The 25,498-nt window shown below is 46.4% G+C and overlaps 2 protein-coding genes across 3 annotated transcripts; one reads left to right on the forward strand and one right to left on the reverse strand.

The window, feature by feature from the left end:
* Nucleotides 1-219: 219 nt before the first annotated feature.
* LOC132318183 (dynein axonemal assembly factor 6-like) lies at nt 220-11,878 on the reverse strand. Its single transcript, XM_059824572.1, has 7 exons — nt 11,764-11,878; nt 10,731-10,837; nt 8,947-9,010; nt 7,759-7,864; nt 5,807-5,903; nt 4,897-4,982; nt 220-349 (listed from the first exon to the last, which is right to left on the reverse strand). The coding sequence occupies exons 1-7, from the start codon at nt 11,876-11,878 to the stop codon at nt 220-222; spliced, it is 705 nt and encodes a 234-aa protein (XP_059680555.1).
* Nucleotides 11,877-23,130, forward strand: LOC132318150 (nuclear pore glycoprotein p62-like). 2 transcript variants are annotated; one of them, XM_059824430.1, is made up of 12 exons: nt 11,877-12,157; nt 12,985-13,370; nt 14,227-14,337; nt 14,752-14,880; nt 16,287-16,382; nt 17,395-17,503; nt 17,655-17,799; nt 18,201-18,250; nt 18,373-18,507; nt 19,202-19,313; nt 20,179-20,245; nt 22,907-23,130. In XM_059824430.1, exons 1-12 carry the CDS (start codon nt 11,877-11,879, stop codon nt 22,996-22,998), a joined length of 1,713 nt encoding a protein of 570 aa, XP_059680413.1. In that variant the 3' UTR covers nt 22,999-23,130. The 2 variants fall into 2 exon arrangements, with proteins under 2 accessions (XP_059680413.1, XP_059680414.1); XM_059824431.1 differs by having other exon boundaries at nt 14,257-14,337.
* The last annotated feature ends 2,368 nt before the right edge of the window (nt 23,131-25,498 follow it).

The raw sequence follows: 25,498 nt of genomic DNA on the forward strand, positions 1-25,498 counted from the left end.
CAGAACATTAACCAGAACAGTGCAAGAGCTGGACTGCCTCAGCTTATAGATCCTACAGGTGCTCTGTTCCTCCTGACTCATTCAATTTCTCCAGGGATATTCCCCCGGACTGTTCAAGGGAAACAATCTACTATTTCATGACCAGTTAGGTTTCAAGAAGACTTCAAACTAAGAGATTACTTTTTGCAAACTTTCTCTATTTCTCTATTTCTCTATCCATCAGACAAAATTTATGAAATCAAACTTCCTTGATACTCTCAAGGTGACTTCCAAGGTCTCCTCTTCCGAGAGAAAACGAGCTTTACCATTCTTGCTGTCTACACGGTAGGGGAGGTGCAGCAGCAGCTTCCTGTAAAAGAGGACAGTGAATTTCAACGTCTCAGACTGTGTGAGCAATTAAGATGGCACTGCAAGTTACTCTTGCAATTTGTCAATCAGTATACCAAGGAATGTTCTTTCAGTATATCTCGTTCTCATGACGGGTTGTGGGGTTCCTGCAATACCTGATGCACAGCTATACAGGCCCTGAAATATTTCCAACACTATTCCTTTCTTTTGGCTGTGGCTATGACAACAGTTTCCAATGATGGATTGTGAGCTCTCTCCACTGTTCTTGCTTTTGCACAGTGCTGCATTTTAAATGCAGAGGAAGGAGGAGCTGCATTGATAATGTTCTCCTGGTGGTAAAAATCTGAATAATGCCTAAAGCCTGAACATGTCTTCAGGAGTTTGTCTTCTCCAGTAAAAAGAAGTAAGTGGTGCAGCCTGATTAGAGATCCCAGTTTCACAAAGGATATGTTTACACTGCAAAGCACAGTTCAGGTATGAGAATGGACTTACAGTCATGAAGTTGCTGGAATTTTAACCTACATTGAAGATTAATTCAGTGATCCCCTACCTGTGGCTTAAGCACATAATACACAAAGAAAGGCTGGATCTTGGACTCGGGAACTATTCCACAGTTCCTTGCTATGTCAGACAAGACTTCCGGTTTATCTCCTTACGACGATGTCTCAGTCTGGACCCATTCAACTCTTCTCGCTGACAACAGTTCAAACTTACTTTCTCATGCAAATTCTGGACTCTTTCCCCTCTTATCCCAGGCTTATATATTAACAATATGAATGATGGGCCAGTCTTGGACCTCCACTCTACTGACAGTGCAAACAGAATCAAGGACACTTTAGAATCAAGAGATCTGCCCAGCCAAACTCTATAAAGCCCAACAAGACAACATGGTAGCATAGAGGGGGGTTACTTTAAATTGGGATTTAAGTCATGCTGATTCTTTCTCAGACCTTTTCAGCTGTCTTGTAGGAGCCATGCCTGAAAGATGTACAGTCAAAACACCTTTGCACCATACCTACTGAAGGCAAACATTTGCTGTAATTTGGAAAAGTCCTTAAAATCAGCTTGGCTTAGAATCAGCCCCAGGACTACAGAGTTAGAAACAGTTCCTTTGAGCCCTCCTACACATCCATGAGAATACAGTGTTTTTCAGTACGTAGAAATTGAAATCTTGTTTGTTTCTTTCGTACTGAGAAAACTTGCACTACCACTACCAGTTCCAGAGGGCAGACTTCAGCCTGTTCAGGACACTGGTTGAGAGGGTCACTTGGGAGACAGTCCTGAATGGAAAAGGGGTCCAGGAAGGCCGGACCTTCTTCAGGAAGGAAACCTTAAAGGTGCAGGAGCAGGCAGCCCCCATGTGCCGTAAGAAGAGCCGGCGGAGAAGACAACTGGCCTGGCTGAATGGGGAGCTTTTGCTGGGACTCAGGAAAAAAAGGAGAGTTTATCACCTTTGCAAGAAGGGGCAGGAAACTGAAGAAGAATACAAGGACCTCGTTAGGTCATGCAGTGAGGGAATTAGAAAGGCAAAAGCCCAGCTAGAGCTTCATCTGGCCACAGTCATAAGGGATAACAAAAAATGCTTCTACAACTACATTAACAACAAAACGAGAAACAAGGAGAATCTCCATCCTTTACTGGATGCAGGGGGGAACATTGTCACGAAGGATGAGGAAAAGTCTGAGGTACTTAATGCCTTCTTTGCCTCAGTCTTTAATAGCCACACCAGGTATCCTCAGGGTATCCAGCTCCCTGAGCTGGAAGACAAGGATGGAGAGCAAAATAAACTCCCCGTGATCCAGGAGGAAGCAGTTAATGACCTGCTATGCCACCTGGACACCCACAAGTCTATGGGGCCTGATGGCATCCACCCAAGGGTGCTGATGGAGCTGGCAGAGCAGCTTGCCAAGCCACCCTCCATCATTTATCAACAGTCCTGGTTAACAGGGGAGGTCCCGGATGACTGGAGGATTGCCAACGTGACACTCATCTACAAGAAGGGCCAGAAGGAGGATCCGGAGAACTACAGGCCTGTCAGGCTGACCTCGGTGCTGGGGAAGATTATGGAGAGGTTCATCTGGAGGGCGCTCACAGGGCATGTGCAGGACAACCAAGGGATCAGGCCCAGCCAGCACGGGTTCATGAAAGGCAGGTCCTGCTTGACCAACCTGATCTCCTTCTATGACCAGGTGACCCACCTAGTGGATGAGGGACAGGCTGTGAATGTTGTCTACCTGGACTTTAGTAAAGCCTTCGACACTGTCTCCCACAGTATTCTCCTGGAGAAGCTGGTGAATCGTGGCTTAGACAGGTGCACTCTTCGCTGGGTAAAAAACTGGCTGGACAGCCAAGCCCAGAGAGTCATCGTGAATGGAGACAAATCCAGTTGGCAGCCGGTCACAAGTGGACTCCCCCAGGGCTCAGTTTTGGGGCTGGTCTTGCTTAATATATTTATCGACAATCTGGATGAGGGAATTGAGTGCTCCCTCAGCAAGTTTGCAGACGACACCAAGTTGGGCGGGAGTGTTGATCTGCTCGAGGGTAGGAAGGCTCTGCAGAGGGATCTGGACAGGCTGGATCCATGGGCCGAGGCCAATTGTATGCAGTTCAACAAGGCCAAGTACCAAGTACTGCACTTGGGTCACAACAACCCCATGCAACGCTACAGGCTTGGGGACGAGAGGGTGGAAAGCTCCCCTGCAGAAAAGGACCTGGGGGTGTTGATTGACAGCTGGCTGAATATGAGCCAGCAGTGTGCCCAGGTGGCCAAGAAGGCCAGCGGCATCCTGGCCTGTATCAGAAACAGTGTAGCCAGCAGGAGCAGGGAGGTGATCGTGCCCCTGTACTCGGTGCTGGTGAGGCCGCACCTCGAATGCTGTGTTCAGTTTTGGGCCCCTCACTACAAGAAGGACACTGAGGTGCTGGAGCATGTCCAGAGAAGGGCAACAAAGCTGGTGAGGGGTCTGGAGCACAAGTCTTATGAGGAGTGGCTGAGGGAACTGGGGTTGTTCAGTCTGGAGAAGAGGAGGCTGAGGGGAGACCTCATCGCTCTCTACAATTACCTGAAAGGGGGTTGCAGAGAGGTGGGTGTTGGTCTCTTCTCCCAAGTGACTAGTGACAGGACAAGAGGAAAGGGCCTCAAGTTGCCTCAGGGGAGGTTTAGGCTGGATGTTAGGAAAAATTTCTTTCCTGAGAGAGTGGTGAAACACTGGAACAGGCTGCCCAGGGAGGTGGTGGAGTCACCCTCACTGGAGGTGTTCAAGGAACGCATGGACGTGGCATTGCAGGACATGGTTTAGTGGCCATGGTGGTGTTGGGCTGATGGTTGGACTTGATGATCTTACAGTTCTTTTCCAACCTTAGTGATTCTGTGGTATTTGTGAAAGCGGCACTGGCTCAGGCTGTACCCAAGCAACCATTAGATTTACGGCAAACTTTTTGTTTGCTAGGCTTGTGACTAGAGACAGCTGGATACTAAGAAGATAACAGCAGATCTGAGTCACCAAAAAGACAGAACTGCAAAAGAAAAAGGATGCTGAGGTTTTCCTATATCTGCGGTATTGCATTGAGTTACCTCTTTAAACTACCTATAGGTTCTGCAAGTCATTAGCTGAACAATTATTCCCCCTGATTTTCCAGTTTGAGAGCTAGCACTTCCAAACATTCTTCCACTCGTGTTGCATCTTTGGGTTAAATCCAACCAGGGGGTAATCAACTCAGCTGGGTATTGTCTGTGAGAAAGATGGCTTTTCTATAGTTAGTCTGCTAGGGACAGAAGTTATTTGGGCCTTAATCCATGGCCTGCACTTTGAATTTATTTGTAGGAAGCTGTTCACATATGGATCTTCCCACATCCCATTCAATGCCAGCCCAGAGAAGGTTAAGATTTCTTGTGAAAGCACTCTATTGTGAAGAAGGACTTAAAGCAAAACAGACATGGGAATTATCTGGAAATCTCAGGCACGGCAATTGCACGCTGAGGGAAATAAGGAGGAAGACTGACAAGTCTGAGAGTATACCAGTCAGTAGATTATCTTTGTAGGTTTGAAATAGCCCTATATAAAAAAACCAAAACTCAAAGGAAATATCTTTAGGGAAACCTTGTAACATTTCCATCTCTGCATCCCTGCCTGGATATGTCCACAATTTGGATTTCCCCTGCTGCAAATGTATCTACACATTTTTGACCATCTTCAGTTACTTATTTGTACAAATTAGTGTTTAGAAAGCAAACTCCCAAGAAGTCCTTCAAGACCGTGGGCAGTTTTTTGCCAGACATTTGGGGCCCTTGAAGTCTTGCTGTTTAAGTAGCCAAAACCTGTCTTAAAGCTATTTTTGCTAGAACAGTATCGCAGATTCAAAGCTAGCACAATATACACCTACAGACGGACTATGGTGGGTTTTGTCTATATCTATTTTTCATGTGCAATTAATAATCAGACCTTCACCTTTAGCTTATCTTTCCACACAGCATTCAGTGGAAGGTTTGGTTAAACCTCCTTTCAAACAAAATATTAACTGTACTTCTACCAATTGTGTTTCACTTACTTTTTGGGAGTTCGAAGGTCAAGAACCTTGTCCTGGATATCTAATGTGATGTCTGAGTACTTTGTCTCTGGCAGGTTGATTTTAATCTGAAATGATGGGCAGAGGTAAAGCTGTGATGAGATATGCAGCCCTACGAGCCACGAAAGATCTCATCTCCATGAATATTTTGATGCTAGTGTCAAAGAGCAGCATTCTGAGTAGGCAATTTGTATCAGAGAAGATATGACAGTGATAATCATTTGTATCGGAGAAAATAGGACAGTGATAATCATTGCTTTCAATAGCTTAGCGACGTGTATTGATACGCTATTTTCTTCAAAATCTTGAGCTGATAATGTACTTGACAGGTATTCTACATCCAGCAAAACCCCCTGGCTTTGTGTGTGCCAAGAACAGCTTGCTTCGATTAGAAAAATTGCACAGCAGTTCTACCTGTCCTGAAGTTCAGAAAGCAGGGAAGTCTTTGATCATACAATAATGGGAAACGATCTGATACCTGTAACTTTAAAGACTGTCAGTATTGTAGCATTCTGCTAACTCACATACCTTGTAGTAAATGCAGGCAGATGAAAACCACCTCCTTCCCACCCCTCTCCCCTCCAAAACTGTGTCCAAGATGGAACTTCATCTTAGAGCTACTTTTTATTTCCATCAAGTCTGTATGTGGCATATACATTTGCACAGATTCTCTTGAGTACACTAGGTCCGTGAGGAGATACGCAGAGCTCCTCAGGTTAGCAAGTGTGAGTATCATCTACAAATGCTTGGAAGAACCACGAGAAAATTCTACAGGAGGCCAAAGGCAGCAATAGAGCTTGGTGTTTACATTCTGTCCCTCAAGAAGGCAGCAGGATTGAAAAGGGCAGAGAAAGAGCACAAAGAAGGGATGGGAGATACAGGTTCAGCTCACCACCATATCTTCACAGCAGGCTGTGGAGGGGTCTTTCCTGCTCATCCCAAAGAAGACGTCCTCTGTTCCCACACACTGTTTGAATAAAATCTGATACCTGAGGAAGAGAAGTAGTTGCCTAGTAATACTGGAGAAGGGGCAGGAGGCTAAAGGAGATTGTATTTCTCAGAGGACCGTAAATATCCTCATCGCATTGTCTCTCCTCCTTTTCAGTCTCCCTTCAAGCCTTCAACCCGTCTGCACTGGGTTTCTGTTCAGAGCAATGACTGAGTTAGCTAGAAGGCAGATGAAGGTCATTCACTCCACCTTCCAAGGCACTCACTTTGCTGCCTCTACTTCACTAACCAGCCTTTGCAGGATCAGGAAATGCATCCTAAGTGAATAGGGTACTTACCAACTAGTCAAACACCACAGACTCTTGGGAAACGCATTTGAAAAGGATGCTGTCGCAGTTACGCGTGTTCTCTTCTGTCAGGCAGCCTGAGCATTCTTGCAGCCTGAGCGTAACACACCTTTGCCAAATTTCAATTCTTTTGCGTTCAGCCGACATTTATTTTCTCCCCCTCCACGTCTACAAAATGTAGAATCACGTACTCCCTTGCTCTTGAGACTTAATGAGGAAATGCAAACTAAATTTGTCTTTAGAACATGCGTTACTCCTACTAAATAGGGCAAAATAAGTGGAGTGAGTCACTTCTCGAAGCCGTTGGAAAGAGTGTATGGAAACTCTTTTTCATATCTCCAGTGTTCATTTGTGTACGTAATAATTCCTGAGTCAATGAGAAATCTGTCTAATGGCTCTGGATGCACCTCTCTAGCCATCTGTTTTCCGTTTGGGCTGTTTTCCTTGATTCAGTTTGATGAACTATTACAAAGACTCATACTCTCTTTTCATCTGTGCAACACAGGACATAATTGCTTGAGGCTAAAGAAGCCCTGCGTTTTACCCAGGAGGGAGGGGAAGGGTCAAAAAATGGCATGAGAAAAGCTTCCGTTGTGCCCACCATATAAAGAGAGCGTGTTCTATACCTCACACAGGTGACAGTCTCAAGAACAACTGTATGTGAGGCCATAGGTGAATGCCAAATCATTTTCAGAAATGCTGAGTCCAAGTTCAGGTGGGTCTCAGTCCCGTGTTTAGATCAGGAAACTGAACACCTAATGGCATGACTTAGGTGCAGAGAAAAATGAGGATTCTGGACCACAAACTAGCGTACGACGTGCAGCTTCATGGGCTTCAGCCCATCTGCTCCAGCATTTAGCACTCCAGGATATTGCATCAGAACACAATGATTAGAAATGCAAAGGCTGCTTTGTGGATTGACCCTGAAGGCTTTCTGACCTCCACAAACTACAAGTAACATGCCTGATGGTATCTATTTCAAGAACGTTTTTGTTATAGTTTTTCTATGGACAAGGGAAAAGGCTCTGGTTTTAAGGCTGTCCCTTGACAAACTAAGCTTGAATGACAAGATTTAAAAGTTCAAAACTGCCTGCATATAGCCTTCCTTCCCGTAGTACTATTTGTCTCTGAAGAGCTTAATTCTTTGAAATGCAAATACAAGTTGGAGTACTTTATGAATTGATGACTATGAAAAATGAATGCATCTCCGTTGCAGCGGGAAAAGACAGGTATTTCACACAAACGGTGTATCTGAAAGCTAGTAAACCATTTTGCTGGCCTACTTCCCCTCCTAATCTCACTTTATACAAGTATCTTGACACTACATAAGTAGTCTTATGACGGGAAAAACCAACTCTACATTTCTGTTATGAGATCAGAAGGTTTCCAAGAGAGAGGTTAAAATCAACTCCTCATGGGTTGCTGCTTTAGATGCCACACTGATGCCCTTCCTTTCTCCTTCCATGACACCAGCTTTTCAGATGGCTGTTTAACTCATATTTCCATTAATGCTACGTAGAGCCCATGCAGGCAGTCTCAGCTCACTTACTCCGGCTGTTCTCTAGGGTCCCAGGTATCATCAAATTCAGATCCTTCTGGGACCTCCTCTGTATTCCAAATAGTTTTCCTGTTTTCAGATTTCACTTGAAAAGTACCTGTAAGTGATGCGAAAAATCACGCTGTCAGATTTTGGAATGTCTCTGTTCCTCCAGCTTTGCTGAAAACTTAGATTTTTGTAGACTTTAGAAAACTCTTTGTACTAAAAGCATTCTAGTTCACGATTACGGTCCCCTTCACCTCAGTATCTTAGGAATAAGAATTTGCAGAGGGAGGATGTTTTATCTTCCTTTCCCTTAAATCTCCTTCACCCAACCTCTCTGTCAAGGAAATCCTCCTTTCAGGCATAAAATACCTAGCCCTTCAAAATGGGTGAAGTGTAGAAGTATGAAATGTTAATCTTCCCCAAGCCCCCCGACATGAGATTTTTAAGAGAGCAGCGTCATTTACAAAGGACCTCCTCCTCACAAAGAAATCCCGTTCTTCCCATTAATTATTGAGCACAGCCCAGATGAGGTACTGAAGACACATGAAAGTTCACGAGCAGAACACTATGGTTTACGCCTGTCCTACATGGAAAAATGTATTTTCTAGTAAGCTGGTAAATCTGCAACTTGGAGGTTTTTAAAACAGACTCTCTGGTCATTGTTGGAATCCCAGGCAAAAACACTCTATTTGTTCTCTTTGCTACAGCTCCTTTCCTGCTACACTCATCCTGGGCCTTGTTGAAGCTCTTCCTCCTCATAGGCATAGGCTCAGTTCCACACAGTTTACTCCATGATGGTCCTTTCAGGTGAGTACTTAGAAGTCCATCTCCCTTGTTTGTGCTAAGTGAGCATTAACAGTTCCATGAGAGTACTTATACGGAGCTGTTTGCTGCTCAGTTATGATTCCCCTCAGGCCGTGACCAGGTTGTGCTCTGTACTCTGCTTATCATCGCCACTTGAGGCTGCTGTGCTCTGGAGTTACCCTTTCTGCTTCTCTTTGTATATTTTGCAGTTAAGCTTTCAGGAGAAGAAGAATTCCACAGTGTAATTGTAAAAACATAATGCTATTTCCATCTCAAAGGTCAGTGACCACTCTCTTATTGAGGCAAACCCCATCAGTGGTAACTTACTACAGCTGTTACAGTCTGCTAACATGGGACTGAATGCTAAACCATACAAACACTCCTCCTTACCAGTGGTCTCTTTCTTCACTGGTCCAATACTACCAGGAGTCATGGCGCTAACAGAACAGTGTGGCTGCAAAAAAGGCAAATGGAACTGCAATCAATTTTCACAGAGCCCAGCTCATTAACAATGATAATGTCAATAAATATAAAATGTTATCTGAGGTCAAACAAATCCTTGCTAGAATCCAAAAAATATTATCCCACAATTCCATGACCGAACCACTGAACGTTCTCTCTTCTCCACTCTCACCCAGCAGAAAGTGACCTTGACACACTGGGTTTAAGCAGGACTCCCAGAAGCACGGTATTACAGACAGATGTGCTTTTGGAGTATTAGTTCCCATGGCATTTTGGCGAAATTTCCATGCTTTGTCTGCCATGAAAATATTGCAGGAAACCAAGGGTGCGACATGAAAACCCCATCACAGCGTTTGGATTCCTTTTGACAGTAGCGATCATGTGAGGCAACAACATTTTCCTCTGATTATGAATCAATTTAGTGCTAATAGGCCCATGCGAGGCATTTCTCTGTATAGGAAGATTCCTTGGTTTGATAAAAGTGCCTCATATGCGCAGAACATTAAATTAAATCAAAATAAAGATCTCAATTTACCCAGATTGACTCAGACTTAATTGACATCCCTTGTGGCAATTTTCCATTTCTGCCTCTGAAGTATCATTCATGTTATTAATAAGATGTAAACAAATTCTTTTAAAATCAGGATGTTTACTGCAAAGATGTACAGCCATAATGCTAGTTTTAAAAGGCAGGCATTAAACAGCTGAAGGGTAGTTAGAGTGTGAAGGACCACATCTACCACCTACGGAGAGGGAATTTCACGGGATATGCACCCCTTTTACCCCAAATATTACTACCATTGCCACTACTAGCGCACAACTGCCGGGTCAGCCAGCCGGCTCTTTGTCGAGGAGTGATTTGGAGGAACACTGAGGCATTTGCCACTTTTGTTATCCATGCCATACTGTGACTTGTTCAAAATCCTAAGAGACTTGGCAAAGCTTTGAGCCTTCACAGAGGCCTCCTACGTTGTGACTGTTGGCACCTGTGGCCCTCCTGGGATGCTTCTCCCCAGCACACATGCATGCCTAGATAAAAGCAGCAGTTGCACACTGCGGGAACAATGTGCATTTTCCAAAAGCTGTGGTTTTCATCTAGTCCTGAAATGAATTGATGTAGAAGAATGGAAAGATATTTCTCTCATTAATCATTCAGATCATTCACCTTAGAATGATTACTCACCCTTCCCCATTCTACAATCACCAACATATCTATTGCACTTCAGTGATCAGTTATCCCTACAGTTCTTCAACGCCTGACACACAGAATTGGTACACTCAGTCGCCTCTGGATATTTCAGTCTTTACTCAGAAGTTGAGCAGCAACTTTTTTCCCTGCATACGCAGTATTTAGCTCTAATTGCCTTCATCTCTGGCAGACTTCAGGGAAAAGTAGGGGGAAGTCTAAAGCATCTAAAGCTCGTTCAACTACGTGTTCTTGTTTCCTTCAGGCTGAAAAATTAAACCTCCCTCCCATTTTGTGGTCACAATGTCTCCTTGTTTTCCTGGGGCATCTTCCTTATTCTCTCCCGCAAGAGCTTGTTACCCTAAAAGTCTCTTCTAGCTGTTTCAGTCAGTCCAAAAACCTTCTAAGGTTTTCATTCTCTTTTTATTCACTTTGGGAAAAGGGAGATTTGCTTCTCCTCAGTTAACAAGGTTAGGCTGTGGTACAACATGTAAAAGAAGCAGAGCATTTCTTATGAAAGACTCACCACATGTTCATCATCATCATCGTCGTCGTCTTCTTGAGCATCACAAAGCAGTTTGGCAAGGAACTGCAGAGAAGAGCCTGAGGAAACACTGTCCATGCCAATACCCACTGCTCACCTATGCAGAAAAAAGAAGTGGCAGATGAAGGAAGAACAACGTACGAGCGTAGCGTCCATGAAGCACCATTTTCCTGCTGTGTGTTCTGGAAGGATAAAGTTTAGCCAAACTCTTAGATGCGTGATGTCAAAACCTATATAATGGGACACAATCAACCTTCCCTCTCTGAGCTCAGGCTGTAGGCTCTTTTGCTCCACAGGCATCACTTGCAAACACAGCTCAAGCCTTAGAGTGACGATGAGCTCGATGAGCTCTGGTAGACCCCACGATGAGCTCGATGAGCTCTGGTAGACCCCACGTCACCGTGGATTTGCAGCTGCTGCAGCCAGGGCGAGGGCAGCACGACACTTCGGCTCAGGCCCGGCCCTGAGGGGCCACGCAGAGGTCTGCGCACAGGTTCTCTGCCAGCCCGCCTTGCTCCAGGCAGGCTCAGGACAGCCCCAGCTCCAGGCCCAAGCTGAGGGCGAACGGAAGCTCAGTGTCTGTCAGGGAAACCCGCCCTCACCACGGCCCCGCTTTCAGGCTGCACAGCGGCTCCCGGCCCCGCGGTACGGGCACCGGGACAGCCCACCCTCCCGCAGACGGCCCCAGGCTCGGCTCGGCGCAGCGGCCCGCCCCGGGGCGGCCGGCTCTCCAGCGGCAGCGAGCAGCCGCTCTGGCCGCCCAAACGTCCCGGTGCCGCCACCGGCCGCGTCCGCCGTCACCACAGTAACGGGGCGCCGCTGCCCCTCCGCGCCTCTTGTAGCCCCGCGAGCCAATCCGACGGGGCCGCCCACGAGCGGCGGCGGGGCTAGCCAGTAGCTGTTGAGGGCGGGCAGACCCGGCCGGTGATTGGGAGGCGGGGGAGAGGGGCGGGTGCAGAGCGGCGGTAAAGTGCGTCATCCCTGCGCGCGCGCGGCGCCGTGGGGCTCGGCGGGCCGGTGGGCTGTGGGAGCTGGGCCGCCGCCGCCCCCTCCTCCTCCTCCTTCGCCCGGGTCCGCGGCCGCTGGCGGTGGCGGTCCCGGTCCCTCTTCCCGCTCGCCGCAGCCGCCATGAACCAGTTCAACCTCGGGTCGGGTGCGGCGGGAGGCGGTTTCACTTTCGGCACGCCGAAGGCGGCCGCCACGACGGCCACGACCGGCTTCTCCTTCTCCACGCCTGCCGCCTCGGGGGGCTTCAGCTTCGGGAGCGCGGCCCAGACGTCTGCCAGCAGCCAGCCCGCCGGGCTCTTCTCCTTCAGCACGCCGGGCACTGCCGCGCAGCCGGCCAGCTTCAGCTTCGGGACGCCGGCCACGGCCTCCGCGGCTCCGGCAGCAAACGTGTTCCCGCTGGGGTGAGAGGCCGGTGCCGGGGTGGGGGTGTTGGCGTCGCTGAGCGGCCCCGGCCAGTGGGGAGTGCGAGTGGCTGACGTGCTCCTCGTTGCTGTGGAAGCGCTTGGCAAGTAATTCTCGAGGGAGCAAACCTGTTGCTCTCGTGCCTTAGAATTCCTGCTGCGCCATGGCACGTCTGGGAAAGCGTGCAGTGAGACCTGTTAGTTGTCAGCGTTGACTTTTTCTGCTGGGTAGTGAGAGTAAGCTGTTCCACGCTTCAGTCTGCAATTGGGGTATTGATGCTTGCATGAAGAAACGGTAAGGCTTTGCATCTGAGCATAAAACGTCTTGTCCTTTCTGATGGGAATCTGGAGCGCTCAGAATGGTTCGTCAGCCAAGTGGGATCGCTTTGTCCTTAGGAATGGCCGTAGGCTTTGCTGTGATTCTTCAGGACTGCTGTTGTCAAAGGTTGCCAGTGGGAAGGGAGCTCAGATGGGGACTAGCAGTAGAAGTTAGCTGAAAAAAAGTAGTCTTGTGTAGAGGGAGCGAGAAGGGTGCTTAGGAGCTGAGAGAATCATCAACTTCACTTAGACTGCCATAAATGTCTTCTGGTGCCTGGATGGGTGGAGGTAATTAAGGGGGAGTCAGCATAAAGAGACTTAACAGAGGATTGCAGATGGCAGGAGCGGCGATAACAGTCTTTGTCGAAACGGAAACGTTAACCTGGTCAAGCGCACAACTCTTTGAAAGGTGGTTTCTGCTGTCAGCAAACGGTCTGTAAGAAAGCCGACGCTGTACTTGACTGCACATACGTCTCAAAGACATTGGCTTCTTCTCTTCTCTTCTCTAGGGCAAATGCACCAAAATTAAACTTTGGAGGCAGCACTGCAACTCAAGCTACTGGAATCACAGGGGGCTTTGGATTTAGTGGCTCTGTACCAGCCAGCGTGCCCTCAAGTCAAGCAGCAGCCCCTTCTGGCTTTGTGTTTGGATCTGCTGGTACCACCACCACTGCCACCGCCGCTGTGTCTGGGACAACTGGAGGTTTTACTTTTTCCAGTGGTGCCACAACTCAGGCCGGAACAGCCAGCTTCAGCATCGGCACTGCAGCTCCGCAAGCAGCGCCCACAGGGTTGACCTTTGGAACAGCACCTGCAGCTGCTGCCACCACTGCTGCCACCTTAGGAGCTGCAACCCAGTCAACAACGCCCTTCAGCCTTGGGGGGCAGTCCGCAGGTGGGTGCCTGGGCTTGACATGGCAGCTGTAGTCAGGAAGCCTGTCAGCAGGGAGGGCAGCTGGGGATGCTGGGGAGGTTCTGCAGCATCCTGCTTCTGCTGGTGTGAAATGAAGCGAGTGGCTGGAATCAGTGTTTTTTCCGATATGCTTACCCAGGGTCTCCAGTGATGAGTAACAATTGGTATTTAGCCTTCGGCACACTGTTTTCCTGGGAAGTAGATGTCTCCAGCCTCGTGTGTTATTGAACTTGTATTGGTCATTTGTTTTCTTGTGGCCAGCAGGTAATACAGACAGAAAACCCCATCCGTTAGGGTCCCAGCAGGTGTGCTTGAATCCGTTTGTTTCTTCACATTACAGTAACTGGCAGAGTTTGAATATGTGTTTAAATAAGCTAGTGAGTTTGTCTCTTGCCTAGGCCAGTCTGGCCAAGCAAAGCATGTGTTTGGGGAAGCTTCTCAGGACAGTACCTTGGCCTGGCTGGATGTTGTGATTAAACTGCGGTTTACCTTCCCAGTGGCAGGAGCCTGCCCACTCCTGCAGGTTTAGCCTGGCAAAAGTTCAGTTTGCAGCATTTGATTTACTTGTGGGTGACAGTGCAGGCCTCGGAGCGAAGGTCACCAGCTCTGGGGTGAGGGTGGTGTTCATCTGTGTAACAGTCATTCTTGAAAGTCTTTGTAGGCAACGAGCTTGTTAGCCCTAGTTTATTTCCTGGATAATGCAGAGTATTTGTCACATTGACTGTTACTGTTTTTCTTATGCTCTTACTGCTTCTAACTTGGCTGTTGCTGTGATCAGCGGAAGCTACAGTGTCTCTGTAGGAAAAGGTTCATCTTTAACTTATGCTACTTGTTCCAGTTCTAAACTTTGGGTCATTGCCTTCAACAGCAGCCACTAGTGCACCCATGGCAACGCTGACCACTAGTACCACCCAGGGACCCGCTCTGTCCTTTGGAACCAAACTTGGAGGTAGGATGTGATTTTAGGAAATAATTGCTCCGGACTTTGCGACTGCGCTGTCCTTCTGGGAATAGTTTTCTAAACTGGAGTCTGGAAATGTGCTAGAAGCGTTTGTTACTGTGAATTTGCAATGGCGTCAGTAATCTGTGACAGTTCATACAGCCATTGAACTTCGTATCCTGTATTTTTTTTTTATTGCGTCCCACGTGCCAAATTCTGTTCTGTACTTGTTGTTGGAGCGCAGTGGAAAGTGGGAGGGAGCCGCAGGTTTAAAGGATACATTGGAAAAGAGATAGAGTTGAGGTAGAGTAAGAGGAAAATTAGTTTAAAATTCTGACATCCATAAAAAGGTGGTGTGGATAGGCAAATTTGTATTGCATTCTCAGCACGATTGTACAAGATGGACGCTTTTTCTGTTTGTAGTAACATCCACAGCTGCTACAGCTGCCTCTACCACCACAACCTCCATTCTTGGTTCAACGGGGCCTACGTTGTTTGCATCTATAGTGAGTTCTTCAGCACCGACGTCGTCTACCAGCACAGGCCTTTCACGTAAGTCACAATGTAGAGATTTTACCTGTTGGGGGAATAAATGGTCAGCATGGTTGGTGCCACCTGTCAGTAGTGGAGCTGCGGATGCTGGGGTAACATGGGAGAATTCAAAAGGCCAGCTCTTCTCGCTGTTTGCCACCCTCCCTCTTTGTGATTTCTGGCAAACTGCCTTCAGTGGTGAGGCATGGAGGGTTTTGTTCAAACCAAAGCACACTTTAGATTCAGAGTGGGCAAGTGGCACAGGGCAGTTTTAGCTGTATGTGAATTTTTTGTTTCTCTGTCTGGGTAGTATTGCCACAACTGAGCTTTCTAGTGATGTTTTAGCTGCTGTCTTCCAGACGCCAGTGCCCTGAGTCTGGTTACGTCTGCCTTTGACTCTTGCATTAGGTGTTTGCACTTCTTTAAGAACAGTGGCCTGTGACAGCGGACATGCAGCATGCTAAAACCAAGTATTCACACAGCTGTATGTTTGCAAGTTCCTCTGGTAATAACTGGCAAGTTTCCTCCTGCAAAACTATTTTTATGGCAGGAAAATAGTGTCTGTTTTCTGATAGCTTCAAGGCAGTAGCCCAGGTTTGAAGACAGTCCTAACAGCTTGCGTTCTCAACCTGCAATGAGGTGTTAATGCTTCAGTTTCCTTTGATTGTGGAGGCTAGCTACAGCAAATGTCAATGTTTGCCAGAGTTAATACAACTGTCTTACACCTACCTCTGTAAAGTTAGGCAGCTACTCCCAAGGACCTTCACAAGTTTTATGTTAAAGTCACACTGATTATTTTTAACTCTGATGAGCCGCAATTTATATACCATATACACCAGCCTAACAACGTGTATTTTTAGTAGCTCTGCAATGCTTGCATTGCTACTCTGGTTCCAAAGCTGACCTTCATCTTGGTGTTTAAGAATGCTTTTAAGCTAATGGGCACTCTCTGTTTATCAGGATGTCTGAAACCTTGTTCTTAGATGATGATAATAGGTGGGTTCTTTCCAGGCAACAGAGATGTGACCGGCGTGTTTCCTGTAGTATGTGCAATTGTATTGCTTTAGCAAGTAGACTCATGCAGAGATTGCATTTCCTGCCTGCCAGTGCCCGGTGCCCTTTGCTTCTTCTAGCATTTGATAGCAGTTCAATGTTAGATAATTCAGAATAGGTAAAGAGAAGTGACAGTAGCTTGGCACCTGGGTCGACAAATTTCCCTGGAAGAATCGCAGAGCATTCTGGCTATTTTGTAGCTTCAGCCTGCCTTTTTTCATGTCGTGTCTGGATGATCCTTCACCTAAAGGGTGATCCTGGATAATACAAAGAAAGACCAGATGGGGATGAGTGAGCAAGCAGGGTGGAGCTTTTCAAAGGGGCACTGTGTTTACTGGGTTACGCAAACTCTTAATGTTGTCTTCTGTTTACAGTTGGTGCCCCTTCCACTGGGACAGCCAGTCTTGGAACTCTTGGGTTTGGATTAAAAGTTCCTGGAACAACAGCTGCCGCAACAAGCACTGCCACTAGTAAGAACTAGCTGCTGAAAGTAGCTGAAGAGAAGGAAGCCGGCCTTCAGTGCTCTGTAGTAGTGTAAAGGGCCACGCTGGTGTAGCAGCACAGCAGTTGTAATTTCTAATGCCCTCCAGTAACTGAAAATAATGCAGTACTACTTTCTCTGATCCTCCTTTTCCATCTCCCCAAATGCACAGTTACTGATGACTTCTGAGGGCCTGTCCACAGCAAAGGGACTTTGGGTGAAGGAAGGCCCCTAGGCTTTGATGTTCTACTCTGGAGCAAGTAAAGTACATAGATTAGCTGCTCTTCCTCTAGCCTGCCTGTGTAGGTGCAGAATTGCTCTAAGAGGTGAGGGAGAGGTGTCCCAGTGGGGGAAGGGAGAGGCCAAAGACTTGTGGGGATTATTAGGGAGAGACATTTTATGTTTCAGTTCTGCCCCGTTAGTCTGCTTCTTCCCTATTGTAATTTTCAAAGTGTTGGATTTCATGAACTTTTCTTCCCCAAACTGCAGAGGTAAGTGCTGTGTTTAAGTGGCCACCCTCATGTGAAAACCTGCAGTGGAATTTGCTGGTGCACAGTGTTGGGATTCAGGACTGAACATCCTTTTCTGGATGCAGTTAGCGGTCAGTGTCCAGTGTAATAACATGGACGCTGCTCAGCTCTCAAGGTCTTTCTAAAGCTTGTTTCTGGAGTGACTGAAGAATTTGAGCTGAGTGCCTAGAAGTGGTGTTTGACTGGCTGCCAGTACCATCTGACAGATGCTCTTAGCTCTGTGAAAACACAGGAACCTCATCTTCTGCAAAGATGCAGGAGAGGAACTGGGAGCGCTGGTAGTTACTAGGTCTAATACTAAAACATGAGGAGATTTGAGAGAGGTGTGGGCTAAAGCTGTGTTTCTCTGAGTAAGGGACCTATTTGAGCTCATACAGTGCCGTGCTTAGAAGTGTATATTGGACCTGTTCTCGATTTATTAGATAGCAGATGTGTCCTCTCCTGTTGCTTGACTTGAATCTCTTCTTTCAGGCACTACTTCTGCTTCTGGCTTTGCTTTGAATCTGAAGCCATTAACTACAACTGGTGCCATTGGAGCTGGGACTTCTGCAGCTGCCATAACTACAACAACCACCACCAGGTGAGTGTTTTGTTACAACTGACTATGTTGTGACTGGGGCAAGAGGCAGGGTTAATGCTGCTATCTGGTGGAGGAAGGGGAAATGAGTGTTGTTGTGATTATATTTTGGGTTTTGATCTTGTGTTTTGTGCTGTCTCGTGCTTCCTGTCAGCGCGCCTCCAGTGATGACTTATGCCCAGCTGGAGAGTTTGATAAACAAGTGGAGTCTGGAACTGGAAGACCAAGAGAAACACTTTCTCCATCAGGCTACGCAAGTTAATGCCTGGGATCGGACGCTGATAGAGAATGGGGAGAAGGTAAGGTGACATCCAGCGTAACCTGATTTTGCTTGCCTAGATTCTTAAAGGCCTTCAGTGTTACAGATGCGGCAAGCCATCTAGTGGGACCTTCTACTGGTAAAAACCCACATGTGATTACATCTGAATGCTTTTGAAAGGCTCACTGTATGTTCTGTTCTATAGGCACTGCAGCTTGGAAATCTGTTCTGTGAGTTTACACTAAGATAACAAGTTATCTTAGGGTGGGGCTTTCAAAGCCAAACCTCCATTACTCAGTTTTTGGTCTGGAAACCTTTATGTAACTGTTTCTTGTTTCCAGTAGACATCTGTATGGTGCTGGCTTTCTCAGTTCCACCACTCTTCTTTTATGAGTTGACTTTTGAGTTTTTGTAGTATAATTAAGTGTCTTCTGTTTCCAGATTACTTCACTACACAGAGAAGTAGAGAAAGTGAAGCTTGATCAGAAGAGGTAGGAAACTATGAACACTTGAGATGATTTTGTTTCTTTTTTGCATCTTCCCGCGTTGTGGCATGGCAGATGTAGAATGTATATAAACTCTAAGTGGCGTGGTTAACGCTGTCTCTTTTCAGACTGGATCAGGAGCTAGACTTCATTCTGTCACAGCAGAAAGAGCTTGAAGACTTGTTGACCCCTCTGGAGGAGTCTGTGAAGGAACAGAGCGGGACTATCTACTTGCAGCATGCAGATGAAGAACGGGAGAGGACGTAAGAGAAAAATCCGCGTGGAACATGTGATGAGCGGGCTAATGTGGTGATGATCAATCAGCAAGAAGTAGAGTTGGGACACATGACAATATTGAACTATCAGTGGCCTTTGTCAAACATGTAATCCTGTTTTATGCATGGCAACTTAGATTTTACACATTAGAAATAGGGGAATTGCAACTGGAAGCCCTTGAATCAGCACGAAAAGCTCTTTGGATGTTGGTCTAATCTGCTCTCTGGGAAGAGGTTACTAATTTTGGCATAATCTCTGAAAATTAGTGACTATTTAGTAATAGAAGTGGTGAGCCACACACAGTGCATTCTGCTCTCAAGCATCCTTGTAAGCCTTAAGTGTTGAATCGTAGCAGGGTAATTGAAAGAAGTGTTTGGTTCAAGAGAGATGAATCTTGAAGAATCTGGACTAGCTGGTTCCTTCAGTTCTGACAAAACCTTCCAGAAAGCCCTCCACACTGTTGCTTGTCTGATTCCATGTATCTGTCAAGAGAGGAAGAGGTTAAGAGTTGCTTCATCTGTGTGATAGAATGCCTCTCATGGTGCTGTTCCCACGTATCTGCCAGCCTTGGTTGAAAGGCGTTGGAGGCTAATTCTGATTCCCCAAATTGGTGTGACTTGGGAGCAGGTCTTCTGAAGCTCACTTTAAATATTCTGACTTTAGTTCCCATGTGTTTTGCAGCTATAAACTGGCTGAAAACATAGATGCTCAGTTGAAGCGTATGGCACAAGATCTGAAGGACATCATTGAGCACTTAAATACATCAGGAGGCCCAGCAGACACGAGTGACCCGGTAAATCCAAGCTTTATTTTTTGTATGTTGGGAAAGAGACAAAGGATATTTAAACAGTTGTAACTCTTTGTTTGTCCACTCGTGGATACTCCACTGTTTGTAGTTTCAGCCTTGGAAAGGTATTTTGTTTTGCCTTTGAGTTGGTTCTCTTCTGGTAAAATTTGCCTTATGACACAGTACAAGCCAGCCTGACTCGCGTACTTGCTCTGCAGTTCTGTTCATAGTTTTCAAATTATCTCACTCTGGTTCTTTGCTTGTTGTCTAATTTTTGCCTAGATTACAACTTGTTTCAGAGGCATTTCTTAACGTTGATCCGCTGCCTACTCCACCGCTTGCATCTTTCTTGTGGCAAATCTAAATTTTGTTCAGAATGCCCTCCATAGCTGCTGCATAATTTCTCTGTATACTACTGTGGTATCCTCATGAAAACAAGATCTGAATTACCAGCTCTTTCGGATATGTATTAAATTGATCTTGATATTCTTGTGGCTTTACTGAGAAGCTTTTTTTCAGTAGAAATTTCCCTTCAGTACTGCAGACTGAGCTTTTTCCCATTCCTTTTTAGTTTTTCCACCTCAAGCCTAAGGTGGTTAATGTTGTGGTGGTTCCTCGGTCTGAATTGGAAGAAGCCTAAGCCACAGGCATATACTCCCAACCAGTCTGTTTTCTTGATGGTAAAGAGAAGCAAAGCAACACGATTGCTGCACAGACTTCCCTGGGAAAGTGGCTGCTGAGTTAATGGAGCTGTACATAGGAGAAATTTGATTGCATGATGTTCCAAAGGCAGGGACGGGCAGGCTGTCTTCTACTGCTCTTAGTTTTTGTGTACTCTAACAAATGACTTGCCCGTTCTGTTTCTACTCAGCTTCAGCAGATCTGTAAAATTTTGAATGCACACATGGATTCATTGCAGTGGATTGACCAGAACTCAGGTGAGTCTTGTCTTGCAGCTTTTTTGGGAATGTAAACAGAAGGCATGTAGCACGTGTGCAAGTGTTTCTTGAACGTAAATGAATTCGCGAAGATCCCTGAGGAATCTTCTCCTCCTCACTTTCAATGGCACTGCCCCTTCTGTGCTTGAATTCTCCTGACGTGCATTAAAGGCCTCTGCTGAGAAGTAATTCCTGGCAACTGCCAATGTTTTACAAAAAAGCACTGCTTGAAGTGCATCGGTGCAAAGCAGAGGACTTGAAAACCTTATGCTTTGTTCTGTCACACTAAGGTTAAGTATTTCAACTTCTGAAAGGTTGCGGGATTTCCCTTTGGAATAGGACAATTCGGGGGGTGGGGGTGTGTGTGTTTAATATTGTCATCCTCCCCTGCCCCCCTCAACGGGAAAGCCCAATCTAGGTGAGACTGAGCAGCATGCATTTATGTGCAAGGGCAGTAACTCTGGAGCGTGGAAATTTTACAGTAGCACTAACTTGAGATGTAATGCAGAGCTGAAGATGCACTCAGTAGTGAAAACTTGATAGTGTAGTTACTGTTGTTTCTTGTCTTGGATTCACCCTTAACTAGTATACCATGGTGCCATAGTAAAAACAAACAGAAAAAAGGGAACTTTTCTCACAGGGAGTGCCTCCTTGTGAGGGATTCAAGAAGTCTACACGGTTTTGATTTTAACTGATGTTAGCAGCCACACGGGGGCATGGCAGAATAAAGCAGCGCTCCTCTCACCAGCACCAAATTGCACTGTGTGCTGCAGTGCTGTGCAAGTGCTCACATCTGGTGTACTTCTTGGGTGAAAGCAGGCACACTACTATCCACGTTTAAATAGTAGTATTGGCTTAGGTCAGGATTTCATTTGGCTTTTTCTTCCAGAACATATATGCTAACTTCCGCATTCCAAACATGTGGAAAATCTGGTGCAGCTCCCATGGCATCAGAATTCTGACTTTACAGGACGTGTGTGAAAATAGCAACCTGTTTCCTTTAAGATATCCTAGAACGGGGACCCATTTTTTTCCTCTGTCATTCAGTACCAAAGAAACTGTCTTATCAGTTAATAACAATTCATCCTCTTTGCTGGGAAATGTAAATCTGAAGAAACAGTTCATCTTCAGTTCACCTTCAAAGAAGAAAGAAGCAATAAGCCTAAGAAATGGCAGTTTTTGAAAAAGGTTACTGCATCTCTCTGTTTCTGCGGGTTCCTTAGCGAGGAGGAGAATTCCTGTTACTGTGTGCACTTAAGTGGTACGGTGGAAAAACGATGCAATTTTGAAGTAAGCCTTCACGTAGCCCTTGCCGTCAGTAAATGGAGTAGGCCTGGGAAGGACACATTCCTTAACATTCTTTTTGTATGTAAAGAGAAAAAACCAACCAGCAAACCAGAACTAGACGTTTGTGCTGCAGGTAATGTTGCCAGTGTTGCTTCCTTTGGAACACCTCCAGGACTGTTTCACAACAGCCAGTGACCTTTTCTAGGCAAAGTCATATACAGTGGCTACTAACAAGTCTGACTTGTTAAACAATTGTGTGCAGCTGTGGCACTTTCTTCAAATTAATGTTAACCTACACTGCCACATGGTGAACAAGGACACAGGGTGGTGCTGCTTCCACAAGTGAAAGGAGTGTTTGGACAGAGCCTTGTTCTGACCTCCTGCCTCTGCCTGAGAGAACCAGAAAGTCTTCTCTTTTTGTAGTTACAACTGAGTTCAGAGTTGAGTGAGAGAGATCTGTGAGGCAGGGAAGCAGACTGCCATTGTATGCCGTAATCACTTTTGCATGGTGAATTTTTGAAAGGTGACAAACTGAAATGTGTTGCTTAGTATGCTACCGGAAAATTTTGGGTTTGGCATGCTGTACGAAATAAAACTCAACCTGGAATATCTGTCTCCAGGCCACAGGCTGACATAATGCCGTAGCCCTGTTGAATAGCTTCTGATAAGCTTTCATGGAATTAAATTAGAAATTGCTTTAGCTTGTGCCAAGGCTCTTTGTGTATTGCGATGCCCGCTGCATTTAAAGTTGATGATCAATCAGTGGCTTACGTGTTTCCAAATCAGTGATCTGCAAATAACAGATGATCTGTGTTGTGGCTGCAAGTGCTCTGCAGCTCTTCTGTGCGATTGCACTGTCTTTTCTGTATTTACAGTTAAAAGCTTGTTATGGCTGTGTGATATCCTGCAAGAAAATGCATCTATGCTTCTAACAGATTGTGTGGTTTGCCTGTAATTTGCATAATTCGAAGCTAGTTTCACAGGCGGTGGGTAGGGGAAACTGGTTTATAGAGCAATTGCTTTTTCTCAAGCTGCAGACCAGCTTGCAGGTCCTGTTCAGGGAGGGTTTGCTCTGCTCTCTGATGCAGCGCCCTGAAACTACAACAAACTGGCGTGGCAAAAAGTGTCAACGACATGTCCCAGGACTCCTCTGATTCTGCCTGCCAGTCCCTGAATGCCTCAGAATACTTCTTGGACATCGTTTGCTTTGGAGGGTTAGCAGTGCTTTGTGTTGGGTTTTCGTCCTTCTTTGTGCACTGTCAAATCTGAGTGACTGTCAAAATGAAAATGTTTTTCTTGCTGCTTCTGCAGGCTGTACTGTGCAGGGTTGTGTTTTCGGGTGATGGTAAGATTAATCACTTGTTTCTCTCACAGCTGTGTTGCAGAGAAAGGTAGAAGAGGTGACAAAGGTTTGCGAGAGCCGCCGCAAGGAGCAAGAGCGCAGTTTTCGGATCACGTTTGATTGAATGACTCAAAGTTTGAAGGATTAAGCTAAAATCTCCACAGAAAAGAGAGGTGGTTGGGGACCTAGACCTCAAATTATGATCTGGGTTTGTTTCTTGTCTTGCAATAAAATTTGTTGTTTGTTCCAAGGCCAGTCTTTGCAGTGTCTTACTGGAGTTCACCCGCTCCAGTCTGAGAGACTGCATGAAGTTTGTGCTGAAAGCATGTGCTCTTCATCTCTGTTCTTTATAACTGCCTGCAGACTGGGGAGATATACAAATGCTGCCCTTGAGGGATTTAAGCAGTATGTGACTCCATGGCTGAGCTCTCCAGTACTTAAATGTAACTTGAATATGTTCAGCTGGGACTTCATAAGCTTTTATTTGGGTCCTTACAGAGATGGTTTCATGAAGAGCTGTCCTCCAAAGGAGCTGCAGCAGTCCGAGAGCCTCGGATTCCTCATCTCGCTAGCTGGAGTTTGTGTTTAAATTAGGCGTGCTTCCACTTGTGAAAGTGGGCCTCGTTTTCTGGACTTTTGGCAATAAACGGCTTTTGTGCTGGTACCTGTAAGCAGAATTTCTACGCAATTGACAATTTGTTAGATGTGCCATTAGGAAAGTAGTACTTGTGTGGTGATTTGGTGTAGCGAGGCTTGTTCAGTCACAGGGGAACGGGAAAGAACAGGGTCAACAAGTCTGCTGCAAAGACTTTCTAAGAGACGTGTCACCGCTTTCTGATAAAGTGTGATTATAATGCACATTCCAGTGTATCTTTACTAATGGAGGGAAGTGAACGATCACGTATTTAGCAGAACTGCCCTCATAGTCAATTCTCCTTTACACTTCATGCTTCTACTCTGCAGAATGCTGAAGGGGTGCAAATAATGTGTAGTGGCTTTACTTTCTATTTACCGTCCTCTGCCTACACCCCATCTGCCTTGGTCTTACATCTTGTCCCCTGGAAAAAAGGGAAGGGCCTGCTTAATAGAATAATTTACTGACTTTAATGTGACTTAACACTTGGGAGTTGCTCTTTCACTTTTATTTCCCCGACGTGCAGATTCCATTGTCTTTAAAGGAGAGGGAGGGAAGTCTCATAGAAGCTATGGCTGAGACTGGTGTTGAGGGACGTGTGGGGAAACCCTTGCAGAGGGCTCCAGCCACTTCCCTGTGGGTATTCATCGGGGAGGGGAGCTGCTTAACTGCCCCGGCAATTGCTAGTAGTAACTGAATTTTAACTCTGAGGCTTGCAGTGAACTGGTGGAATCCTACAATTGGATTTCAACTTCTGAAAATGTAGGAAACCTTAAAGGTGTAGGAGCAGGCAGCCCCCATGTGCTGTAAGAAGAGCCGGGGGGGAAGACAACTGGCCTGGCTGAATGGGGAGCTTTTGCTGGGACTCAGGAAAAAAAGGAGCGTTTATCACCTTTGGAAGAAGGGGCAGGAAACTGAAGAAGAATACAAGGACGTCGTTAGGTCATGCAGTGAGGGAATTAGAAAGGCAAAAGCCCAGCTAGAGCTTCATCTGGCCACAGTCGTAAGGGATAACAAAAAATGCTTCTACAAATATATTAACAACAAAATGGGAGACAAGGAGAATCTCCATCCTTTACTGGATGCAGGGGGGAACATTGTCACGAAGGATGAGGAAAAGTCTGAGGTACTTAATGCCTTCCTTGCCTCAGTCTATAATAGCCACACCATGTATCCTCAGGGTATCCAGCTCCCTGAGCTGGAAGACAAGGATGGAGAGCAAAATAAACTCCCCATGATCCAGGAGGAAGCAGTTAATGACCCGCTATGCCACCTGGACACCCACAAGTCTATGGGGCCTGATGGCATCCACCCAAGGGTGCTGATGGAGCTGGCAGAGGAGCTTGCCAAGCCACCCTCCATCATTTATCAACAGTCCTGGTTAACAGGGGAGGTCCTGGATGACTGGAGGATTGCCAACGTGACACTCATCTACAAGAAGGGCCAGAAGGAGGATCCGGAGAACTACAGGCCTGTCAGGCTGACCTCGGTGCTGGGGAAGATTATGGAGAGGTTCATCTGGAGGGCGATCACAGGGCATGTGCAGGACAACCAAGGGATCAGGCCCAGCCAGCACGGGTTCATGAAAGGCAGGTCCTGCTTGACCAACCTGATCTCCTTCTATGACCAGGTGACCCGCCTATTGGATGAGGGAAAGGCTGTGGATGTTGTCTACCTGGACTTTAGTAAAGCCTTCGACACTGTCTCCCACAGTATTCTCCTGGAGAAGCTGGTGAATCGTGGCTTAGACAGGTGCACTCTTTGCTGGGTAAAAAACTGGCTGGACAGCCAAGCCCAGAGAGTTGTGGTGAATGGAGTTAGATCCAGTTGGCAGCCAGTCACAAGTGGAGTCCCCCAGGGCTGGGTTTGGGGTTGGTCTTGCTTAATATATTTATCGACAATCTGGATGAGGGAATTGAGTGCTCTCTCAGCAAGTTTGCAGACAATACCAAGTTGGGCGGGAGTGTTGATCTGCTCTCGAGGGTAGGAA

Source organism: Gavia stellata, chromosome 14 (genome assembly GCF_030936135.1).
Source record: "Gavia stellata isolate bGavSte3 chromosome 14, bGavSte3.hap2, whole genome shotgun sequence".
Taxonomy (NCBI): Eukaryota; Metazoa; Chordata; class Aves; order Gaviiformes; family Gaviidae; genus Gavia; species Gavia stellata.

What these genes read in the sequence shown, in the direction of transcription:
- LOC132318150 (XM_059824430.1), top strand. Translation starts at nt 11,877, where the DNA reads ATGAACCAGTTCAACCTCGGGTCGGGTGCGGCGGGAGGCGGTTTCACT. An exon ending in GATGAAGAACGGGAGAGGAC is followed by an intron (nt 18,508 to 19,201) that starts GTAAGAGAAAAA and finishes TGTGTTTTGCAG; the next exon opens with CTATAAACTGGCTGAAAACA. An exon ending in GTGGATTGACCAGAACTCAG is followed by an intron (nt 20,246 to 22,906) that starts GTGAGTCTTGTC and finishes TTTCTCTCACAG; the next exon opens with CTGTGTTGCAGAGAAAGGTA.
- LOC132318183 (XM_059824572.1), bottom strand. Translation starts at nt 11,878, where the DNA reads ATGGCGGCTGCGGCGAGCGGGAAGAGGGACCGGGACCGCCACCGCCAG. An exon ending in AGTGAAGAAAGAGACCACTG is followed by an intron (nt 7,865 to 8,946) that starts GTAAGGAGGAGT and finishes CATCACTTACAG; the next exon opens with GTACTTTTCAAGTGAAATCT. An exon ending in GACCTTCGAACTCCCAAAAA is followed by an intron (nt 350 to 4,896) that starts GTAAGTGAAACA and finishes CCTCTTTTACAG; the next exon opens with GAAGCTGCTGCTGCACCTCC.